The sequence below is a fragment of the Melanerpes formicivorus genome, unplaced genomic scaffold (genome assembly GCF_026170545.1).
Source record: "Melanerpes formicivorus ecotype bairdi unplaced genomic scaffold, bMelFor1.0.p_v2 SCAF_113, whole genome shotgun sequence".
NCBI lineage: Eukaryota > Metazoa > Chordata > Aves > Piciformes > Picidae > Melanerpes > Melanerpes formicivorus.
Genome location: NW_027142465.1, coordinates 920605 through 939785, shown reverse-complemented (window position 1 = coordinate 939785; position 19181 = coordinate 920605). Strand labels below are relative to the sequence as shown.

The following is a 19181-nucleotide window of genomic DNA, read 5'->3' as shown; positions in this document are numbered from 1 at the left end:
GGACACACCATCCCCCCAGCCCCACGAGGTCCCAGGGCCTCTCTGCTCACAAGCCAGGGCAGCAGCTGTTAAGCAGGGGAACCAAAACGCTGGTGAGTAGATAGGGCCCTCCCCTGAACACCAAGGCCAAGGTTATCTGGGGCAGGCAGACGTGGGGGGCAGGAAGCCTGATGCCACCAGACAAGCCAAGGTGGATGCTCAGTGCCCCAACACCCGCAGCCAGTGAGGCCCCATGGATAACTCTGGGAAGAGCTGGGATGGGGCAGTTGGGCTGCAGCCCCCTCGCCTGGCACGGACGGAGGTGCCCCAGGGTTGGCGTCACACAGTGCAAGCCAGGCAGCTGCAGCCCCCCCCAAGCTCCAGGTGCTTCCAGGGGGACCCAGGGCAGCAGGGTCCTTGCAGCCCTCCCTGGAGCTCAGTGCTGGGACTAACAGGTGGAGCACCTCAAAAGTCCACAAGGCCACTTGGTCCAAGTGGGATCCCAGTGGGTTTTGGGTCCCTGGAGAGAGTAATTAAGGCAAAAGCGATGCAGGAATGGAGCTGCACTGAGTCCCCCTCTGCTCTCTGCTGCTGGAGCTGTCTCCAACCAAGGTGCCTCGGACAGGTTAATGAACTCCAGGCAGGAGAGCAGTCTGGAGGTGGTCTCCATGTTCCATCCCAACCCCAGGCGTGCTAGCTGGGCTGGAGGAGCGTGGAGTGTCTTCTGGTGAGGGAAGCCAGCTCTCCTTCCCAGACCTGGCTCCGGTTTCCATCAGGATTTGGTCTTGCAAACCCAGGCTCCCTGAGCCTGGGATCTTTGGTTCCTCCAGTGGAGGCTGCACAATATTGCAAAAAGACTGACACAGGGGAGGAAAAATGGAGAAGAGGGTGCAAGGAATCAGCGTGGGGAGGGGAGGGCAGGGGGGCAAGTACCTATAAATGCTGGGTTGGACTAATTCAGAAGCACTTTCCTGCCGTCCTGGCCTGCTTCCTGAGATGGATGCAGGCCAGGGGCTCTTCTGAGCCACAGCTGCATGTGGTGGTAAAGCCCTCTCCTGAATCTGGGTTTGCTGAGGCTCTGGCTTTGGAGCTCTTTGGAGGCCCAGCAAGCGAGTCACAGCCGAGCCTCGGGCAGTGCCCCCCCGGCAGTGCGGCGCTCGGGGCGGGCGGGCGGCGGCTGGTGCCCCCCGGGCGCGCTGCGGGGCGCAGCGGCAGCTAATTGCCCGGGCCACGCAGAGGATGAAGCCGGAGCGGTGCTTGGTGAAAGTCCGGCTGGGGCTGGTTGATCTTGGTCTCCACGGAGACGGTGCACTTCCGTCCGTGCAGGCTGCACTGCACCGGGTTGGTGACGCTGACCTGCAGGGCTCGCTTCTCACTGCCGAGGGAAACGGGAGGAGAGTCAGGCAGGGCGCTGGGATGTGGTCACCGGTGCGAGGCCGGGAGAGGGGCTCAGGGGCACACAGAATCACAGCCAGGCCGGTTTGGAATCTCGCCGGAGGAGACTCCACAGCCTCTCCGGGCAGCCTGCTCCGGGGCTCCAGCTCCCTCACACCAAACCACTTTCATAGTTTCATAGTTTCATAGTTTCATAGTTTCATTCAGGGTTGGAAGGGACCACAAGGATCATCTAGTTCCAACCCCCCTGCCATGGGCAGGGACACCCCACACTAGATCAGGCTGGACAGAGCCTCAGCCAGCCTGCTCTTAAACACCCCCAGGGACGGGGCCTCGACCACCTCCCTGGACAACTCATTCCAGGGTTTCACCACTCTCATGGTGAAGAACCTCCTCCTCACATCTAGCACTTTCTCCTCCTTTATTAGAATAAACCAAACCAGGTTGGAAGAGACCTTCAAGATCATCGTGTCCCAACCCATCAACCAATCCAACCCACCCAAACAGCTAACCCATGGCACCAAGCACCCCAGCAAGTCATCTCCTGAACACCTCCAATGACGGCGACTCCACCACCTCCCCAGGCAGCACATTCCAATGGGCAATCACTCTCTCTGTGTAGAACTTCTTCCTAACATCCAACCTGAACCTCCCCTGGGGCAGCCTGAGACTGTGTCCTCTTTTCTGGTGCTGGGTGCCTGGGAGAAGAGACCATCATCAGCCTGTCTACAACCTCCCTGCAGGAGTTGCAGAGAGCAAGAGGTCTCCCCTGAGCCTCCTCTTCTGCAGGCTAAGCAGCCCCAGCTCCCTCAGCCTCTCCTCACAGGGGCTGTGCTCCAAGCCCCTCACCAACTTTGTTGCTCTTCTCTGGACTCGTTCCAGCAGCTCAACCTCCTTCCTAACCTGAGGAGCCCAGAACTGGACTGGTGTGGCCTAAGCAGTGCAGTGTACAGGGGCAGAATGACCTCCCTGCTCCTGCTGGCCACACTCTTCCTGATGCAGGCCAGGATGCCATTGGCCCTCCTGCCTGCCTGGGCACACTGCAGGCTCATGTTCAGCCTACCATCAACCAGTACCCCCAGGTCCCTCTCTGCCTGGCTGCTCTCAGCCACTCTGCCCCCAGCCTGTAGCACTGCCTGGGGTTGCTGTGGCCAATGTGCAGCCCCTGGCACTTGGATGTGTTCAATCTCCTGCCCTTGGCCTCTGCCCATCTGCCCAGCCTGTCCAGGTCCCTCTGCAGAGCCTCTCTACCCTCCAGCAGATCAACTCCTGCCTCCAGCTTGGTGTCATCAGCAAATTTACTGATGATGGACTCCTGCTTTCTCCTGAGTTCCTGCCTGTGCCTGTTGCTCCTTGTCCTACCACTGGGCACCACCACAAAGATCCTGGCACCTTCATCCTGACCCCCAGCCCTCAGCTATTGATAGACATTGATCAGATCCCCTCTCAGCCTTCTCCTCCCCGCACTGAACAGCCCCAGGGCTCTCAGCCTCTCCTCCCAGCAGAGCTTCAAGTCTCATAGTCATCCTTGTAGCCTCCACTGGACTCTCTCCAGCAGATCCCTGTCCCCTTGACCTGGAGAACCCCAAACTGGACACAGCATTCCAGGAGTGGTCTCACCAGAGTAAAGGTGGGAGAAGGACCTCTCCAGACCTGCTGGCCACACTTAGTGCACCCAGGGCTGCCCTTGGCCCTCTTGGCCACATCCCCAGCCAGGCACAGGCTGCAGCTCCAAGCCTGGCTTTGGGGCTCAGTGGAGCCCTGCTCCCCCTCATGAACATCCCCCATGCAGGCAGACAGGGACCCAGGGGCTCTGGCTCCAGGATTGGTGCCCCTGGGGAATATCAGGCAAAGCACAAGCAGGGTTGTGAAAGGCCTGGTGGGGGGAAATGTGCTCAGCAGATGACCTTGTGAGCAAGGCTCCTGCTCTGTAGTGCCCACAGTGATGATGACACCTCCTGGTCTGAGCTCAGAGGGTAAAGGTACAGCATGAACCAGCTGGAAGAGTCACAGGGAGGCTTGGTTTGGTGCCATTCCCTCAGGCAGACAGACAGACAGACAGACAGACAGAGCAACCATGCTGCAGGGCACCAGTGCTGGGCCAAAACTGTGTCACTGCTTTTAACTCTCTGAACTCAGCTTTGGTGCTAAGAACAACTCTCCTGAGTGACAGCAGGAGCCTCTGCCTGCCAGGGTCACTGCCAGGGGGGACGTCAGAGCAGCATGGCTGGAGGCCTGCACAGCTCTGCTCCAGCCAAACAGGGTCAGGGCAGCCCAGGAGGTAGTCCCAGGAGGTTGTCTCCCTGTGCTGAAGGCCACAGAAGGCACTGTTGTGTGTCACTAGGAATGTCCCCTCTGCACCAGCCGGAGCCAGGCCTGGCTGCTGCCTTGGGCAGGGCTGGAGCTGAGGTGTGGCCAAGCCCCAGTCACTAACTCAGCACAGCCTGGGACCAGGAGGGGAGAGACTGAGTCAGCAGAAACCTGCAGCAGATCCACAGCCCAGAGCTGACACCAGCCTGGGGAAGAGGGAAAGAGGGACTTGGCCCTTGGGAAACCTCTCCTGTGAGCCCAGCTGCACTCCAGTCACAGGGTCACAGACCACAGGAGGTTAGGGGTTAGAAGGGACCTCTGGAGAGCTTCCAGTCCAACCCCTGCCAGAGCAGGAGCAGAGAACCCATCGAGGCCTCAGCACCTAGCATTTCTGAGGTGACCTGCTTAGTGCCCTGGGGGAGTGGTGCCCTGGGGGAGTGGTGCCCTGGGAGAGTGGTGCCCCCAGGCAGTGCTGGGTTAATGGTGGGACTGGATCATAGAGTTGTCAGGGCTGGGAGGGACCTCAAGGCTCAGCCAGCTCCAACCCCCTGCCATGGGCAGGGACACCTCACACCACAGCAGGTTGCTCACAGCCACCTCCAGCCTGGCTGCAAACACCTCCAGGCAGGAGGCTTCCACCACCTCCCTGGGCAGCCTCTGCCAGGCTCTCACCACCCTCCTGGGCAACAACTTCTTCCTCACAGCCAATCTCAATCTCCCCACTTCTAGTTCTGCTCCATCCCCCCCAGTCCTATCCCTCCCTGACACCCTCAGAAGTCCCTCCCCAGCTTGCTTGCAGCCCCCTGCAGATCCTGGAAGGCCACAAGGAGGTCTCCTGGGAGCCTTCTCCTCTCCAGCCTGCACAACCCCAACTCCCTCAGGCTGTGCTCACAGCAGAGCAGCTCCAGCCCTCTGCTCCTCCTCCTGGCCGTGCTCTGGACACCTTCCAGCCCCTCCAGAGCCTTCCTGGCACAGAGGCTCCAGAGCTGGCCCCAGAGCTGCAGCTGTGGTCTCAGCAGAGTGGAGCAGAGGGGCAGAATCCCCTCCCTGGCCCTGCTGGCCACACTTCTCTTGCTGCAGCCCAGGCTCTGCTTGGCTCTCTGGGCTGCAAGTGCTCCCTGCTGGCTCCTGTTGAGCTTCTCATCTGAGCTCAAAGGTCTTTTCCACCCCAAATGGTTCTATGATTCTCCAGCAGGAGTGGTTTAGAGACCCTGGGGCAGACTCCAGCACCTCTCAAGGCTCTCCATGCACCGAGGAGGAGATTCTGGGCTTCTTTTCTGCTGCATATCACTCCCAGACCCAAGGCCTGGTCTGACTCAAGCCGTGACAGCATCCTGCCCAAGGCAGCCCAGACCCCCCCCTGCAGCAGAGGCTGCTTTGGGTCCCTGACACAGAGACCTCCGCAGGGCACAGCACAGCCCCTGAGAGGCCTTCTGGTGAAGCCTCCAAACAGGGAAGGTGTTCACTGCTCCCAGACACAGGAATGGCTGGGGGTTGGGTTGGTTGGGGGGGTTGGTTGGTTGGATTGACTGGTTGGTTAGCTGGCTGGCTGGTTGGTTGGTTGGGTGGGTTGGGTTGGTTGGGTTGATTGGGGGGTTGGTTGGGTTGGTTGGTTGACCAGTTGGTTGGTTGGGTTAGGTAGCTGGCTGGTGGGTTGGGTTGGGTTGATTGGGTGGTTGGTTGGTTGACTGGTTGGTTGGGTGGGTTGGTTAGCTGGCTGGTTGGGTTGGGTGGTAGGTTGTGTGTGTGGTTGGGTTGGTTGATTGGCTGGTTGGTTGGGTTAGTGGGATTGGTTGGGTGGGTGGTTGGTTGGGTGGTTGGTTGGGTTGGTTTGGTGGTTGGTTGCATGGGTTAGTTGATTGGGTTGTTTGGGTGGTTGGGTTAGTTGGTAGGTTGACTGGGTTGGTTGGTTAGCTGGGTGGTTGGTTGGGTGGGTGGCTGGTTGATTGGTTGCTCGGGTTGCTTGGGTTGCTTGGGTGGTTGGCTAGTTGTTTGGGTTGGTTGGGTGGTTGGTTGCATGAGTTGGTTGGTTGGCTGGTTGTTTGGGTCATTGGTTAGGTTAGTTGGTTGGCTTGATTGGCTGGTTGGTTGAGTTAGTTGGTTGTTTGGGTTGGTTGTTTGGGCTGGTTAGGTGGGGTTACTTGGTTGGTTGTGTTGGTTAGCTGGTTGCCTGGTTGGTTGGGTTGGTTAGGTGGTTGGCTGGTTGGTTGGAGTGGTTAGCTGGTTAGGTTGGGTTAGTTGGTTGGTTGGTTGGTTGGATGGTCGGTTGGGTTGGTTAGCTGGTTGGTTGGGGTGGGTGGTTTGTTGGGTTGGTTGGTGGGTTGGTTAGATGGTTGCTTGGGCTGGTTAGCTGGCTGGTTGGGGTGGGTGGTTGGGTTTGTTGGTTGGTTGGCTTGGATAGTTTGTAGGTTGGCTGGTTGCTTGGCTGGTTGGTTGGGTTGAGTTGGTTGCTTGGCTGGTTGGTTGGGTTGGGTTATGTTGGTTCCTTGACTGATTGGTTGGGTTGGGGTGGGTGGTCAAGTTGGTTGCTTGGCTGGTTGGTTGGGTTGGGTTGGTTGGTTGAGTTGAGTTGATTGCTTGGCTGGTTGGTTGAGTTGGTTGCTTGGCTGATTGGCTGGGTTGATTGGTTGGGATGGTTGCTTAGCTGGTTGGTTGGGTTGGGTTGGTTGGTTGAGTTGAGTTGATTGCTTGGCTGGTTGGTTGGGTTGAGTTGGGTTGAATTGGTTGAGTTGAGTTGATTGCTTGGCTGGTTGGTTGGGTTGGGTTGGGTTGAGTTGGTTGAGTTGAGTTGATTGCTTGGCTGGTTGGTTGGGTTGGGTTGGGTTGGGTTGAGTTGGTTGAGTTGAGTTGATTGCTTGGCTGGTTGGTTGGGTTGAGTTGATTGCTTGGCTGGTTGGGTTGGGTTGAGTTGGTTGCTTGGCTGGTTGGTTTGGTTGGGTTGGGTTGGTTGGTTGGTTGGGTTGGGTTGGTTGGTTGAGGTGATTGCTTGGCTGGTTGGTTGGGTTGGGTTGGTTGCTTGGCTGGTTGGTTTGGTTGGGTTGGGTTGGTTGGGTTGAGTTGGTTGCTTGGCTGGTTGGGGGTTGGTTGGTTGGTTGGGTTGGTTGGTTGGGTTGGGTTGGTTGGTGGGTTGGGTTGGTTGGTTGGTTGGGTTGGTTGGTGGGTTGGGTTGGTTGGTTGGTTGGTTGGTTGGGTTGGTTGGTTGGTTGGGTTGGTTGAGTTAGTTGGCTGGTGGGGGGGGCCCTGTCAGGGCAGCAGCACAGAAGCCCTCACGCTGTCCAGGTCTTTAATGCCTCTCCTCCCTTGCCTCGGTGGCCCAGGCACCAATCCTGCTTAGGGAGCTATTTTTGCCCTGTCTTAGCGCCAGGAGCTGTGCACAGAGCGCAGCCTCTCTGCAGTCATGTGCCTGGAAAGCAGCTTTGGCACCAAGTGTCTGTCTCAGGGAGCAGAGCTGACAACTCTCCTCTCCTTTCCCCTCTCTCACCAGAGCAGACAGGACAGCCCTGGCTGCCAGCCCCTTGTGGACTCTTGCACAGTGACAAGGACCCCAACCAGGGGAGGACAAACCTGAATTTGGACCAGCAGCAGGACTCAGGCTTGGAAGTTAAAAGGTCCTTGATGGATTTTGAGCCCTGTGGCTGTGGGACCTCCAGCAAGAAGTTGAATCTCTCTGGGCCCCAGCTCCTGCTGGAATGAGGAGAATCAACTCAACACACCCAGGTGGAACCAATGTCCTGGGAGAGTGAGGTCTGGAGAACCATGGAATGGTTTGGGTGGGAAGGGACCTGCAGAGCTCATCCAGTGCAAGCCCTGCAGCCAGCAGGGACAGCCCCAGCCAGGGCAGGCTGCTCACAGCCTCAACCAACCTCCCCTGCACTGCTGCCAGGCATGGGGCAGCTCCCAGCTCTCTGGGCAGCCTGGGCCAGGCTCTCCCCACCCTCACTGCCAAACATTTCTCCTTCTCTCCACTCTCAAGCTCCCTCTTGCCCTTTCCAACCATTCCCCCTTGTCCTGTCCCATCAGGCCCTGCTCAAAGCTCTGTCCCCAGCTCTCTGCTGGGCCCTTGAAGCACTGCAAGGCCACCAGAAGCTCTCCCTGGAGCCTTCTCTTCTGCAGGCTGCCCAAGGCCAACTCTCTCAGCAGAGGGCTTCCAGCCCTGCCAGCATTGCTGTGGCCTCCTTTGGATCCATTCCAACAGTCCTTATGTTGGGGTCTCCAGAGCTGGACACAGATTGGGTCTCACAAGAGCAGAGTAGAGGCAAAGCAGAGCAGCATCAGAGGAGATTCTCTGCTCTCCACCCCACCTAACATTTCCTTTAAACAGAAGCTTCCCTTCCCTGCCCATGCTTGCCAGCTCCCACCAGGGCAGCCCTCATCCACACCTCAGCATGTGATGCTTTTCTGCACATGAGAAGAACTTTCAGCCTCAGAACCTTCTGCTGGGGAGGCAGAACAGCTCCTGAACAGCATCCACAGAACGCAGCAGGGTTACAAACCCTGTCCTGGGCCACCCAACTCTGAGCCCTGCCACCAGCTCCACAAGCAGCACCATGTGCTGGGAGCCTGAGCCTCTTGAATGCTGCTCCTGTGCTTGGGCAGTGGCCAGCAGGGAAGGTGCTGGAGGAAACATCAGCTTGGGTTCACAAACTATCACAGAATGGCAGGGGCTGGAAGGCACCTGGAGAGATCATCCAGTCCAACCCCCCTGCCAGAGCAGATCACACAGGAGCACATCCAGGCAGGTCTTGAATACCATAGACTCAGAATCAGTAAGGTTGGAAAAGACCTCAGAGCTCATCCAGTCCAACCTCTCCCCCAGCACCATCTGAGCAACTCAACCATGGCACCAAGGGCCTCAGCCAGGCTCTTCCTAAACACCTCCAGGGATGGGGACTCCACCACCTCCCTGGGCAGCACATCCCAGTGGCCAATCTCTCTTGCTGGGAAGAATTTCTTCCTCACCTCCAGCCTAAACCTCCCCTGGCACAGCTTGAGACTGTGTCCTCTTGTTCTGCTGCTGCTTGCCTGGGAGAAGAGCCCAACCCCCACCTGGCTACAACCTCCCTGCAGGGAGCTGGAGAGAGCAAGAAGGTCTCCCCTGAGCCTCCTCTTCTCCAGGAACATCTCCAGAGAGGGAGGTTCCAGCCACATCAGCATGAGTCCTGCTGGTGCAGCAGCAAGGAGGGCAGGGAGCTGCTGGCTGCCCTGCACTAAGAGAGCTTTTTAGTGACTGAAAGGGAGAAACCAGCTGCCTGCACCAGCCAGCAAGCTGGACCAAGAGACCTCCTGCACCTCACTGCTGCAAGGAGATCCCAGCAAGGAGCACAGCTGGGGAGCTGCTTCCCCAGATCCCTGCAGAACTGAGACCCCAGAAGAAGAGTCAGAGGTGGAGGTGGTCCAGCACAATCCTGGAGGTCCACCAAAGTCTTCCACAGACAAGGGGTGCACAGTGAAGACACCTCTGGGGCTGACTGCCAGGGGCTGAGCAAGGCCCTGAGCAATCCATGATGGCAGCAAAGGCAGAGGTGAGGCCCAGTTCCACTCAGCCTTGGGCTGAAAATGGAGTTTGCACTGCAGATAAGCCTCAACTCTCCAAACCTGTGGTCTGCAGCCACAGGTGAGCAAGCCACCAGGGCAGGCCTCCTGCAGGCTCCTCTGGCAGCCTGTGCAGCTCCCTCCCACATCCTGGGGCTCTCTTGGTTTGTCCTATGGATCTGCTTCCTTCACCCTATGGATCTGCTTCCTTCACCCTGTGGATCTCCTCCCTTCACCCTGTGGATCTGCTTCCTTCACCCTGTGGATCTGCTTCCTTCACCCTGTGGATCTCCTCCCTCCACCCTGTGCATCTCCTCCCTTCACCCTGTGCATCTCCTCCCTTCACCCTGTGCATCTTCTCCCTTCACCCTGTGCATATCCTCCCTTCACCCTGTGCATCTCCTTCCTTCACCCTGTGCATCTCCTTGGTTCACCCTGTGCATCTCCTCCCTTCACCCTGTGCATCTCCTCCCTTCACCCTGTGCATCTCCTCCCTTCACCCTTTGCATCTCCTCCCTTCACCCTGTGCATCTTCTCCCTTCACCCTGTGCATATCCTCCCTTCACCCTGTGGATCTCCTTGGTTCACCCTGTGCATCTCCTCCCTTCACCCTGTGCATCTCCTCCCTTCACCCTGTGCATCTCCTCCCTTCACCCCGTGGATCTGCTTCCTTCACCCTGTGCATCTCCTCCCTTCACCCTGTGCATCTCCTTCCTTCACCCTGTGCATCTCCTTTCTTCACCCTGTGCATCTCCTCCCTTCACCCTTTGCATCTCCTCCCTTCACCCTGTGCATCTTCTCCCTTCACCCTGTGCATATCCTCCCTTCACCCTGTGGATCTCCTTGGTTCACCCTGTGCATCTCCTCCCTTCACCCTGTGCATCTCCTTTCTTCACCCTGTGCATCTCCTCCCTTCACCCTTTGCATCTCCTCCCTTCACCCTGTGCATCTTCTCCCTTCACCCTGTGCATCTCCTCCCTTCACCCTGTGCATCTCCTCCCTTCACCCTGTGCATCTCCTCCCTTCACCCTGTGCATCTCCTCCCTTCACCCTGTGGATCTCCTTCCTTCACCCTGTGGATCTCCTTGCTTCAAGGATCCTGTGTTGGTCCAGACCCAGTTTCTTAAGCAGTGCCCAGGCTCATCCCTCCCCCCAGCAGGCAGCAGCTGCCTGCACATCACCTCCTTTTCCTGCCTGGAGAAGCCCTTCCTACAAACTTGAAGACTGAAGGTTTCAGCTCAGCATGAGGAGAAACTTCTTCACAGTGAGGCTGCAGAGGCCTGGAGCAGGCTGCCCAGAGAGGCTGTGGAGTCTCCTCTGGAGACCCAGCTGGATGTGTTCTGTGTGCCCTGCCCTGGGTGATGCTGCTCTGGCAGGGGGTTTGGGCTGGATGAGCTCTGGAGCTCCCTTCCAACCTCTCATGTTCCATGACTCCACGATTCTATGCCTCTCTCTCATCCTTTTGCTTTCACACTCAGAGCATCCCCCAGCCCAGGCAGGTGCTGGGGCTGCCTGTGGGAGAGCCTTTCCTTGCAGCTCCACCGGCGAGCTGGCCAGGAGCCTCCAGAGCTGCCACCAGACTCACCCTGGCTAGAGGAGAACTTGTTCCAGACATCAGCTTCTATTTTAGTACAGCCTCGACAGGCTCCTGAGACACTTGTGCTGCCTGCTGTGCAGACACACGCTCAGGAGGCTCCTGTGGGCACCAAGCACGGCTCTGCCCCAGCCCAGCCCTGTCTGCTGGCAGCTCTGGCTCCTCACCAGCCCTGCTGCAAGCTGCACACCAGCAGAAGTCACAGCAATCAGGAGGCAGGGAGGGATGCTGCTGCTGGGCATCTGGTGGGAGAGGAGAGGAGCTCCTCTGAGCAGTGACTGCAGCAGATTGAGACAGCCAGGAGTGGGCAGAGGCTCTGCCAGGGGAGAGATGCCGGCAGCCAGCAGCCAGGCATGGCACTGCCAGCAGAACGTGAAGGGGAAAGAGAAATCTCCTGGGAAGGTTGGGATCAGCCCCAGAGAAAGCTCCTGGGAAGGTTGGGGTCAGCCCCAGAGGGAAATCTCTTTGGAAGGATGGGATCAGTCTCATAGGGAAATCTCCTGGGCAGGTTGGGATCATCTCCAGAGGGAAATCTCTTTGGAAGATTGGGATGAGCCCCAGAGAGAAATCTCTTTGGAAGGTTGGAATCAGCCTTAGAGGGAAATCTGGGAAGGTTTGGATCATCTCCAGAGAGAAATCTCCTGGGCAGGTTGGGATCAGCCCCAGAGGGAAATCTCTTTGGAAGGCTGGGATCAGCTCCTGAGGGAAATCTCCTGGGCAGGTTGGGATGAGCCCCAGAGGGAAATCTCCTGGGAAGGCTGGGATCAGCCCCAGAGGGTAATCTCCTGGGCAGGTTGGGATCAGCCCCAGAGGGAAATCTCTTTGGAAGGCTGGGATCAGCTCCTGAGGGAAATCTCCTGGGCAGGTTGGGATCAGCTCCTGAGGGAAATCTCCTGGGAAGGTTGGGATCAGCCCCAGAGGGAAATCTCCTGGGAAGGTTGGGATCATCTCCAGAGGGAAATCTCCTGGGCAGGTTGGGATGAGCCTCAGAGGGAAACCTCCTGGGCAGGCTGGGATCAGCCCCAGAGGGAAACCTCTTTGGAAGGCTGGGATCAGCCCCAGAGGGAAATCTCCTGGGAAGGTTGGGATCATCTCCAGAGGGAAATCTCTTTGGAAGGCTGGGATCAGCCCCAGAGGGAAATCTCCTGGGCAGGTTGGGATCAGCTCCTGAGGGAAATCTCCTGGGCAGCTCGGTGGGAGCTAAACCCCAGGCTGGGTGTTTCAGGTAGTGAACCTCAGGATAATTTCTGCTGCTACCAAAGCCCAAGGGCAGCTCCTGGCTGGCTGCAGCAGGCATGGAGGTGGTGGTGGAGAGCCCAGGTCTGCATCTGAGTGCAGACAGAGTTTCTGGGTGGGAGCAGCCTCTCTCACCACCCTGCTGGTGCAAGCCACAGGCACTGCTCTCAGCTGGCTGTGTGGGCTGAGGCTCCTCTGTGCTCCTTGGGTTGCCTGGCTCAGTGATCCTGGCAGGGCTGTGGCAATGCTCTTCCTTACAAGCAGAGAATCATTCAGGTTGGAAAAGATCTCTAAGATCATCAGCTCCAACTGCCAACCATGGCCACTAAATCATGACCCAAAGCAACCCTCCTGCAAGGACAGGCTGAGAGAGTTGGGGCTGTTCAGCCAGGAGGAAAGAAGGCTCCAGGGAGACCTCAGAGCTGCATTTCAATGCCTGAAGGGGACCTGCAGGCAGACTGGGGAGGGACTGTTCAGAAGGGGCTGTGGGGACAGGATGAGAGACAAGGGTTTGAAACTGGAGCAGGGCAGAGCTAGGTTGGACATCAGGAGGAAGTTCTGCACAGGGAGGCTGGGGAGAGCCTGGAACAGATTGCCCAGGGAGGTGGTGGAGGCTCCATCCCTGGAGACATTCAAGGCCAGACTTGATGGGGCCCCGAGCAACCTGATCTAGAGGAGGATGTCCCTGCTGACTGCAGGGGGGTTGGACACAATGACCTTTGAGGGTCCCTTCCAACCCAATGCCATCTGTGACTCCATGATCTCAGGGAGTGATAGGACTAGGGGGAATGGAATGAAGCTGGAGGTGGGGAGATTGAGGCTGGAGGGGAGGAGGAAGTTCTTCCCCAGGAGAGTGGTGAAGCCCTGCAATGGGTTGTGCAGGGAGGTGGTTGAGGCCCCAGCCCTGGAGGTGTTTGCAGCCAGGCTGGCTGAAGCTGTGGCCAGGCTGATCTAGTGTGGGGTGTCCCTGCCCATGGCAGGGGGGGTGGGACTGGCTGATCCTTGTGGACCCTTCCAACCCTGAATGATACTAGGATACTGTGATACTATGATTCCCAGTGCCATGTCACACCTCTAGGGATGGTAACTCCACCACCCCCCTGGGCAGCCTGTTCCAATCCCTGACCACTCTTTCAGGCAAATTTTCCCCGTTAAAATCCAAGCTAAACCTCCCCAAGTGCAGCTTGAGGCCATTTCCTCTTGTTCTGTTTCCTTGATCTGCTCCAAACCATCCCCACACCCAAAGTGCTGTTATCAGCTGCCCTCACACCCCTGCTGGCTGACCCTCACTGGAGTGAGTGTGCAGATGACAGCAAGCTGGGGGCAGGACTTGATCTGTTAGAGGGTTGGAGAGCTCTGCAGAGGGACCTGGACAGGCTGGGCAGATGGGCAGAGGCCAAGGGCAGGAGATTGAACACATCCAAGGGCCAGGTGCTGCACATTGGCCACAGCAACCCCAGGCAGTGCTACAGGCTGGGGGAAGAGTGGCTGAGAGCAGCCAGGCAGAGAGGGACCTGGGGGGAGTAGTGGACAGCAGCTGAACAGGAGCCAGCAGTGTGCCCAGGGGGCCAAGAAGGCCAAGGGCATCCTGGCCTGCAGCAGGAAGAGTGTGGCCAGCAGGAGCAGGGAAGTCCTTGTGCCCTGTGCTCAGCACTGCTGAGGCCACACCTGGAGTCCTGTGTCCAGTTCTGGGCTCCTGAGGTTAGGAAAGAGGTTGAGCTGCTGGAAGGTGTCCAGAGAAGGGCAAGAAAGCTGGGGAGGGGTCTGGAGCACAGCCCTGGGAGGAGAGGCTGAGGGAGCTGGGGTTGCTTAGCCTGGAGAAGAGGAGGCTCAGGGGAGACCTTCTTGCTCTCTGCAACTCCCTGCAGGGAGGTTGGAGCCAGGTGGGGGTTGGTCTCTTCTGCCAGGCAAGCAGCAGCAGAACAAGAGGACACAGTCTCAAGCTGTGCCAGGGGAGGTTTGGGCTTGGTCTTAGCAAGAAGCTCTTCCCAGACAGAGAGATTGCCCTTTGGGATGTGCTGCCCAGGGAGGGGGTGGGGTTGATGTCCCTGAAGGTGCTTGAGGAGAGCCTGGAGGAGGCACTCAGTGCCATGGGCTGGTTGATTAGGTAGGGTTGGGTTATTGGTTGGGCTTGAGGGTCTCAGAGGTCTCTTCCAGCCTGGCTGATTGTGTGATTGGCAGGTGGTGGAGGTGATGGTGGTGAGCACACAGTGTGTGTGAGAAGCAGAGAGGGCATCACATGGGCACAGCCTGTGGTGCATGGGAGCAGCACAACCTGGAGCAGGAGCAGGGCTGGCAGCAGGGCAGGGGCTGAATGCTGGCAAAAGGGAAAGCAGCAGAGGGGAGAAGGCTGCGAGGGGAAGCAGCCTGCTGGGCCGTGAAATGTGAGAGCTCTGACTGAGCATTGAATGCAGGACCTGGGGGAAAACACAAGGCAAGCAGTGCAGAAATGGCCACAGACATCTGTCAGCACTGAGCAGAGCACAAAGCATCCGTGGCACCGGCAGGAGGGAGAAGGGAAGGAGCAGGGCAAGATCAGAGGCAGCTCTGGTGAAGGCCTGAGGGTTGAATAAAGATATTGCTGCAGAAATGGCAAAGACAGGAGGGGCCCAGGAGCAAACACAGCTGACCTGGAGTGCTGCAACAGGCAGGAAAACACAGCAAAGCCCTTCTCAGGGAGGTGATCTTCATGTGGAGCCCTCAGCTCCATCAGGGCTGCAGAGAACCAGGACCATGCTGTGCCCACTGTGGTCTGAGCTGCTCTGGAGATGCCAACCACTCACTGCCAGGGCTGGAGGAGGAGAGCAGTGGGAGGCTACAGCCAGGCTTCCTTCCAGGCTCTGCCTGCCTGAGGATGCAGGTAGTGCATCCCAGAGAAGGAAGTTGGCTCTTTGTGGGAAGCAAAGGTTGGGGAGAAGATAGAATCACAGAACTGTCAGGGCTGGAAGGGAGCTCAAGGCTCAGCCAGCTCCAACTCCCTGCCATGGGCAGGGACACCTCACACCACAGCAGGTTGCTCACAGCCACCTCCAGCCTGGCTGCAAACACCTCCAGGCAGGAGGCTTCCACCACCTCCCTGGGCAGCCTGGGCCAGGCTCTCACCACCCTCCTGGGGAACAACTTCTTCCTCACAGCCAAGCTCAATCTCCCCACTTCTAGTTCTGCTCCATCCCCCCCAGTCCTATCCCTCCCTGACACCCTCAGAAGTCCCTCCCCAGCTTTCCAGATCCTGAAAGGCCACAATTAGGTCTCCAATTAGGCATCAGAACAAGAGGACACAGTCTCAAGCTGTGCCAGGGGAGGTTCAGGCTGGAGGTTAGGAAGAAGTTCTTCATAGAAAGAGAGATTTGCCATTGGCATGTGGCTGCCCAGGAAGGTGAACACCATCCCTGGAGGTGTTCAAGAGGGGATTGGATGTGGCACTTGGAGCCATGGGTTAGTTGTCAGGAGCTGTTGGGTGAGAGCTTGGACTTGCTGATCTCTGAGGTCTTTTCCAATCTGATTGATTCTCTGATTACTCAGCTTCTATAAGTCAGTGCTGCTCATCTGGCTGCAGCCTGTGAGGGGCTTCAGCCCTGAAAACAAAGGCAGAAGGCCCCCAGGTGAAGGGAGGCTGTGACAGAGAATAGAATAGAATAGAATAGAATAGAATAGAATAGAATAGAATAGAATCAACCAGGTTGGAAGAGACCTTCAAGATCATCAAGTCCAACCTATCATCCAACACCACCTAATCAACTAACCCATGGCACCAAGCACCCCAGCAAGTCTCCTCCTGAACACCTCCAGGGATGGGGACTCCACCACCTCCCTGGGCAGCACATCCCAGTGGCCAATCTCTCTCTCTGTGTAGAACTTCTTCCTAACCTCCAGCCTGAACCTCCCCTGGCACAGCTTGAGACTGTGTCCTCTTGTTCTGCTGCTGCTTGCCTGGCAGAAGAGACCAACCCCCACCTGGCTCCAACCTCCCTGCAGGGAGTTGCAGAGAGCAAGAAGCTCTCCCCTGAGCCTCCTCTTCTGCAGGCTAAGCAACCCCAGCTCCCTCAGCCTCTCCTCACAGGGCTGTGCTCCAGACCCCTCCCCAGCTTTCTTGCCCTTCTCTGGACACCTTCCAGCAGCTCAACCTCTTTCCTAACCTGAGGAGCCCAGAACTGGACACAGGACTCCAGGTGTGGCCTCAGCAGTGCCAGGAGAGCAGCAGCTGCATTCTGCAGGATGGAAATCATTGCAAAGCAGGAGGAGAAACTGGGGAGGGCTGCCAGAAATGACCAGCTCTGCTTCCTAACAACAGCCCAAGAGCAGCACTGAGCAGTTTCAGGTGGGTGACAAAAGGTTTGCAGGTGATCTGGGTCCCCCCCAGGCCCTGGCTCTCCCTGCTGGGTGGCACAGAGGGGAGGAAGAAGGAGCAGGGTCTGCAACGCCCTTGGCTGCAGCATGGGCAATAAACATTCACATATCTGGGTCACAACAGGTTCCAGTTTGGGGGAAGATAAGTGTCAGCTGCAGGAGGGTCTGAGGCACCCTGGCAGGGCTGGGGAGAGGTCTGGCAGGGGAGGGATGGGGAGAACTATCTGCTCTGCCCACACGTGCTCCTCTGCCCCTTGCAGGACAATGATACAGGAGGTGCTGGGGCTCCCAGCAAGAGCTGTGCAGGTTCTCTCTCCTCCCACCCAGAGGAGACAGAAACAGGACCCTCCTGGCAGCCTCTTCACCCCACAGGATTCATGGCCACGGGTGAGAAGGGCAGGATGAGGTCACCCAGGCCCCGTTTTGGGGTGCAGAACCCTGCCCTGGGCTGCTGAGCAGCTGGGGGCTGCCTGCAGGGTGCTCCCCCAGCCTGTGCCACACGTGTGCCCAGGGGACACAGCAGCAGCCTGAGCCAGCAGGGCTTTGCAAAACCTGCCTTGTGAAACCCTCTCTGAGGTCTCCCTCAGCCACAGCACCAAACAGGATGTTGCCTCCAGCCCTTTACTTCCTCTTTAGAGACAGAGGTGGTCGAGCTGCTGAGTTTCAGGTGGTGGTGGCAGAGGTTAGGCTGGGTCAAAGCTATGGGACAGAGAGGCTACAAAGGAGTCAGACAGGAGGGAGGAGATCTCAAGTCAGGATCAGAAGGCAGATTGCCAGAGTGGAAGGCTCAGAGCAAGCCCTGCAGGCATTTTAGTGCCAGGAAGGGTCAAGCTGAGCTGAATGTGGCCCTGGCAGCTCCTTCCTCCCTCTGGGAGCTTTCAAAGTCATCTGCACTCAGGTGGCTTTTGAGACCAGGGATTCTTTGCTGGCCTTCCAAGCCAGCAGCTTGTTTCTACTACCCTTCTGTACCTGTGGTCTGTGTCCAGGCAAATCAGCTCAGCAGCTGCAGGAAGCAGCCTTTCAAAAGCTGTTTTTCAATCTGCAAGGGAAGGAGCTGGCTGCAAACTGCAAGCCCACAGCCTGGGAGGGCTGTTCAGCCTGGAGAGGAGAAGGCTCCAGGCAGACCTCAGAGCAGCCTTCCAGTAGCTGAAGGGGCTCCAGGAGAGCTGGGGAGGGACTTTAGACCAGGGCTGGGAGTGCCAGGTTGAGGAACAGTGGCTTTGAGCTGGGAGAGGAGAGACTGAGAGTGGAGAGGAGGAAGGAATTCTTTGCAGTGAGGCTGGGGAGACTCTGGCACAGGTTGCCCAGGGAGGCTGTGGCTGCCTCCTGCCTGGAGGGAGACATCCTGAGGTTTATTTCTCCTCTGATGCCATCAGCACTCAGTGCCTGATGTCACCTGGCCTTGAGTAAAAGCTGGCTGAAGCTGGGCAGTGCCCTTCTGGATGAGCAAGGCCCTTACACAGGGCACTGCCCAGGCAATCTCAGCGACAAAGCAGCTGGCAAACAGCAGCAGACAAAGCCAAGCAGAGGCACCAGCAGCACATTAAATATTTTATTGCCTCCAGCAGGCAAGGTGAAAAATAAGAAAGCCTCCAAAGCCCTGGGTGGGGGTGGAGGAGGCAGCTCCCAGCCACGGGAGGAGGACAGCAGCAGGGCTGTGGAATCCCAGACTGGTTTGGGTGGGAAGGGACCTGCAGAGCTCATCCAGTGCAAGCCCTGCAGCCCCCAGGGACAGCCCCAGCCAGGGCAGGCTGCTCACAGCCCCAACCAACCTCCCCTGCACTGCTGCCAGGCATGGGGCAGCTCCCAGCTCTCTGGGCAGCCTGGGCCAGGCTCTCCCCACCCTCACTGCCAAACCTTTCTCCTTCTCTCCACTCTCAAGCTCCCTCTTGCCCTTTCCAACCCTCCCCCCTTGTCCTGTCCCATCAGGCCCTGCTCAAAGCTCTGTCCCCAGCTCTCTGCTGGGCCCTTGAAGCACTGCAAGGCCACCAGAAGCTCTCCCTGGAGCCTTCTCCTCTGCAGGCTGCCCAAGGCCAACTCTCTCAGCCTGGCTCCCAGCAGAGGGCTTCCAGCCCTGCCAGCACTGCTGTGGCCTCCTCTGGCCCTGCTCCCCCAGCTCCCTGGCTGTGCTGAGGGCTCCAGAGCTGCCCCAGCCCTGCAGGGGAGGTCTGAGCAGAGCACAGCAGAGGGCAGAAATGAAGTGACCCAAGAGCCTAGCAGGAGGCACCAAACCTGCCTCACACCCAGCTCAAGTGCTCAGGACTGCAGGGAATCCTACAGGCCACATTCTGCTGCTTTTCCCTCCCCTGCTCCCTGCAAGCAGCTCAATACCACAGGGGTTCATCCACTCCACACTTCCATGCATTTCCCACTGTCTCCACAGCCAAAACTCTTACATTTGACATCAGTTCCTCAGCCTGCTGAAGATCTGCACATCAGAGACCTGCAGCTGGGTTGTGGGGGCAAGGAAATGGATCAAGAGAGCTGGGCAGGGACACATGGGGTCCATGGTGCCCACTGATGTGGCAGGAGGGAAGGTGGCCAGGTTGTTCCCATCCTCACCAGCACCTGAGGCTTCAGCAGTAGCAGGAGAAGGAGCAGCAGCAGCAGCAGCAGCACAAGGAGCACTAGCAGCACCAGCAGCACTAGCAGGAGAAGGAGCAGCAGCAGCAGCAGCAGCACAAGGAGCACTAGCAGCACCAGCAGCACTAGCAGGAGAAGGAGCACAAGGAGCACCAGCAGCACAAGGAGCACCAGCAGCACTAGCAGGACAAGGAGCACCATGGAT

At 58.0% G+C, this 19181-nt stretch overlaps 1 protein-coding gene across 1 annotated transcript in view; it reads right to left on the bottom strand.

Annotated features, from left to right (window-relative positions):
- Nucleotides 1–235: 235 nt before the first annotated feature.
- MYO1D (myosin ID) overlaps nt 236–19181 on the bottom strand; it is a 236232-nt gene continuing 217286 nt past the window's right edge. Inside the window, 2 exon segments of the mRNA XM_068167175.1 lie at nt 236–1244; nt 1246–1354. Of these exon segments, the coding sequence (XP_068023276.1) occupies nt 606–1244; nt 1246–1354 (748 nt within the window). The 3' untranslated portion in view covers nt 236–605.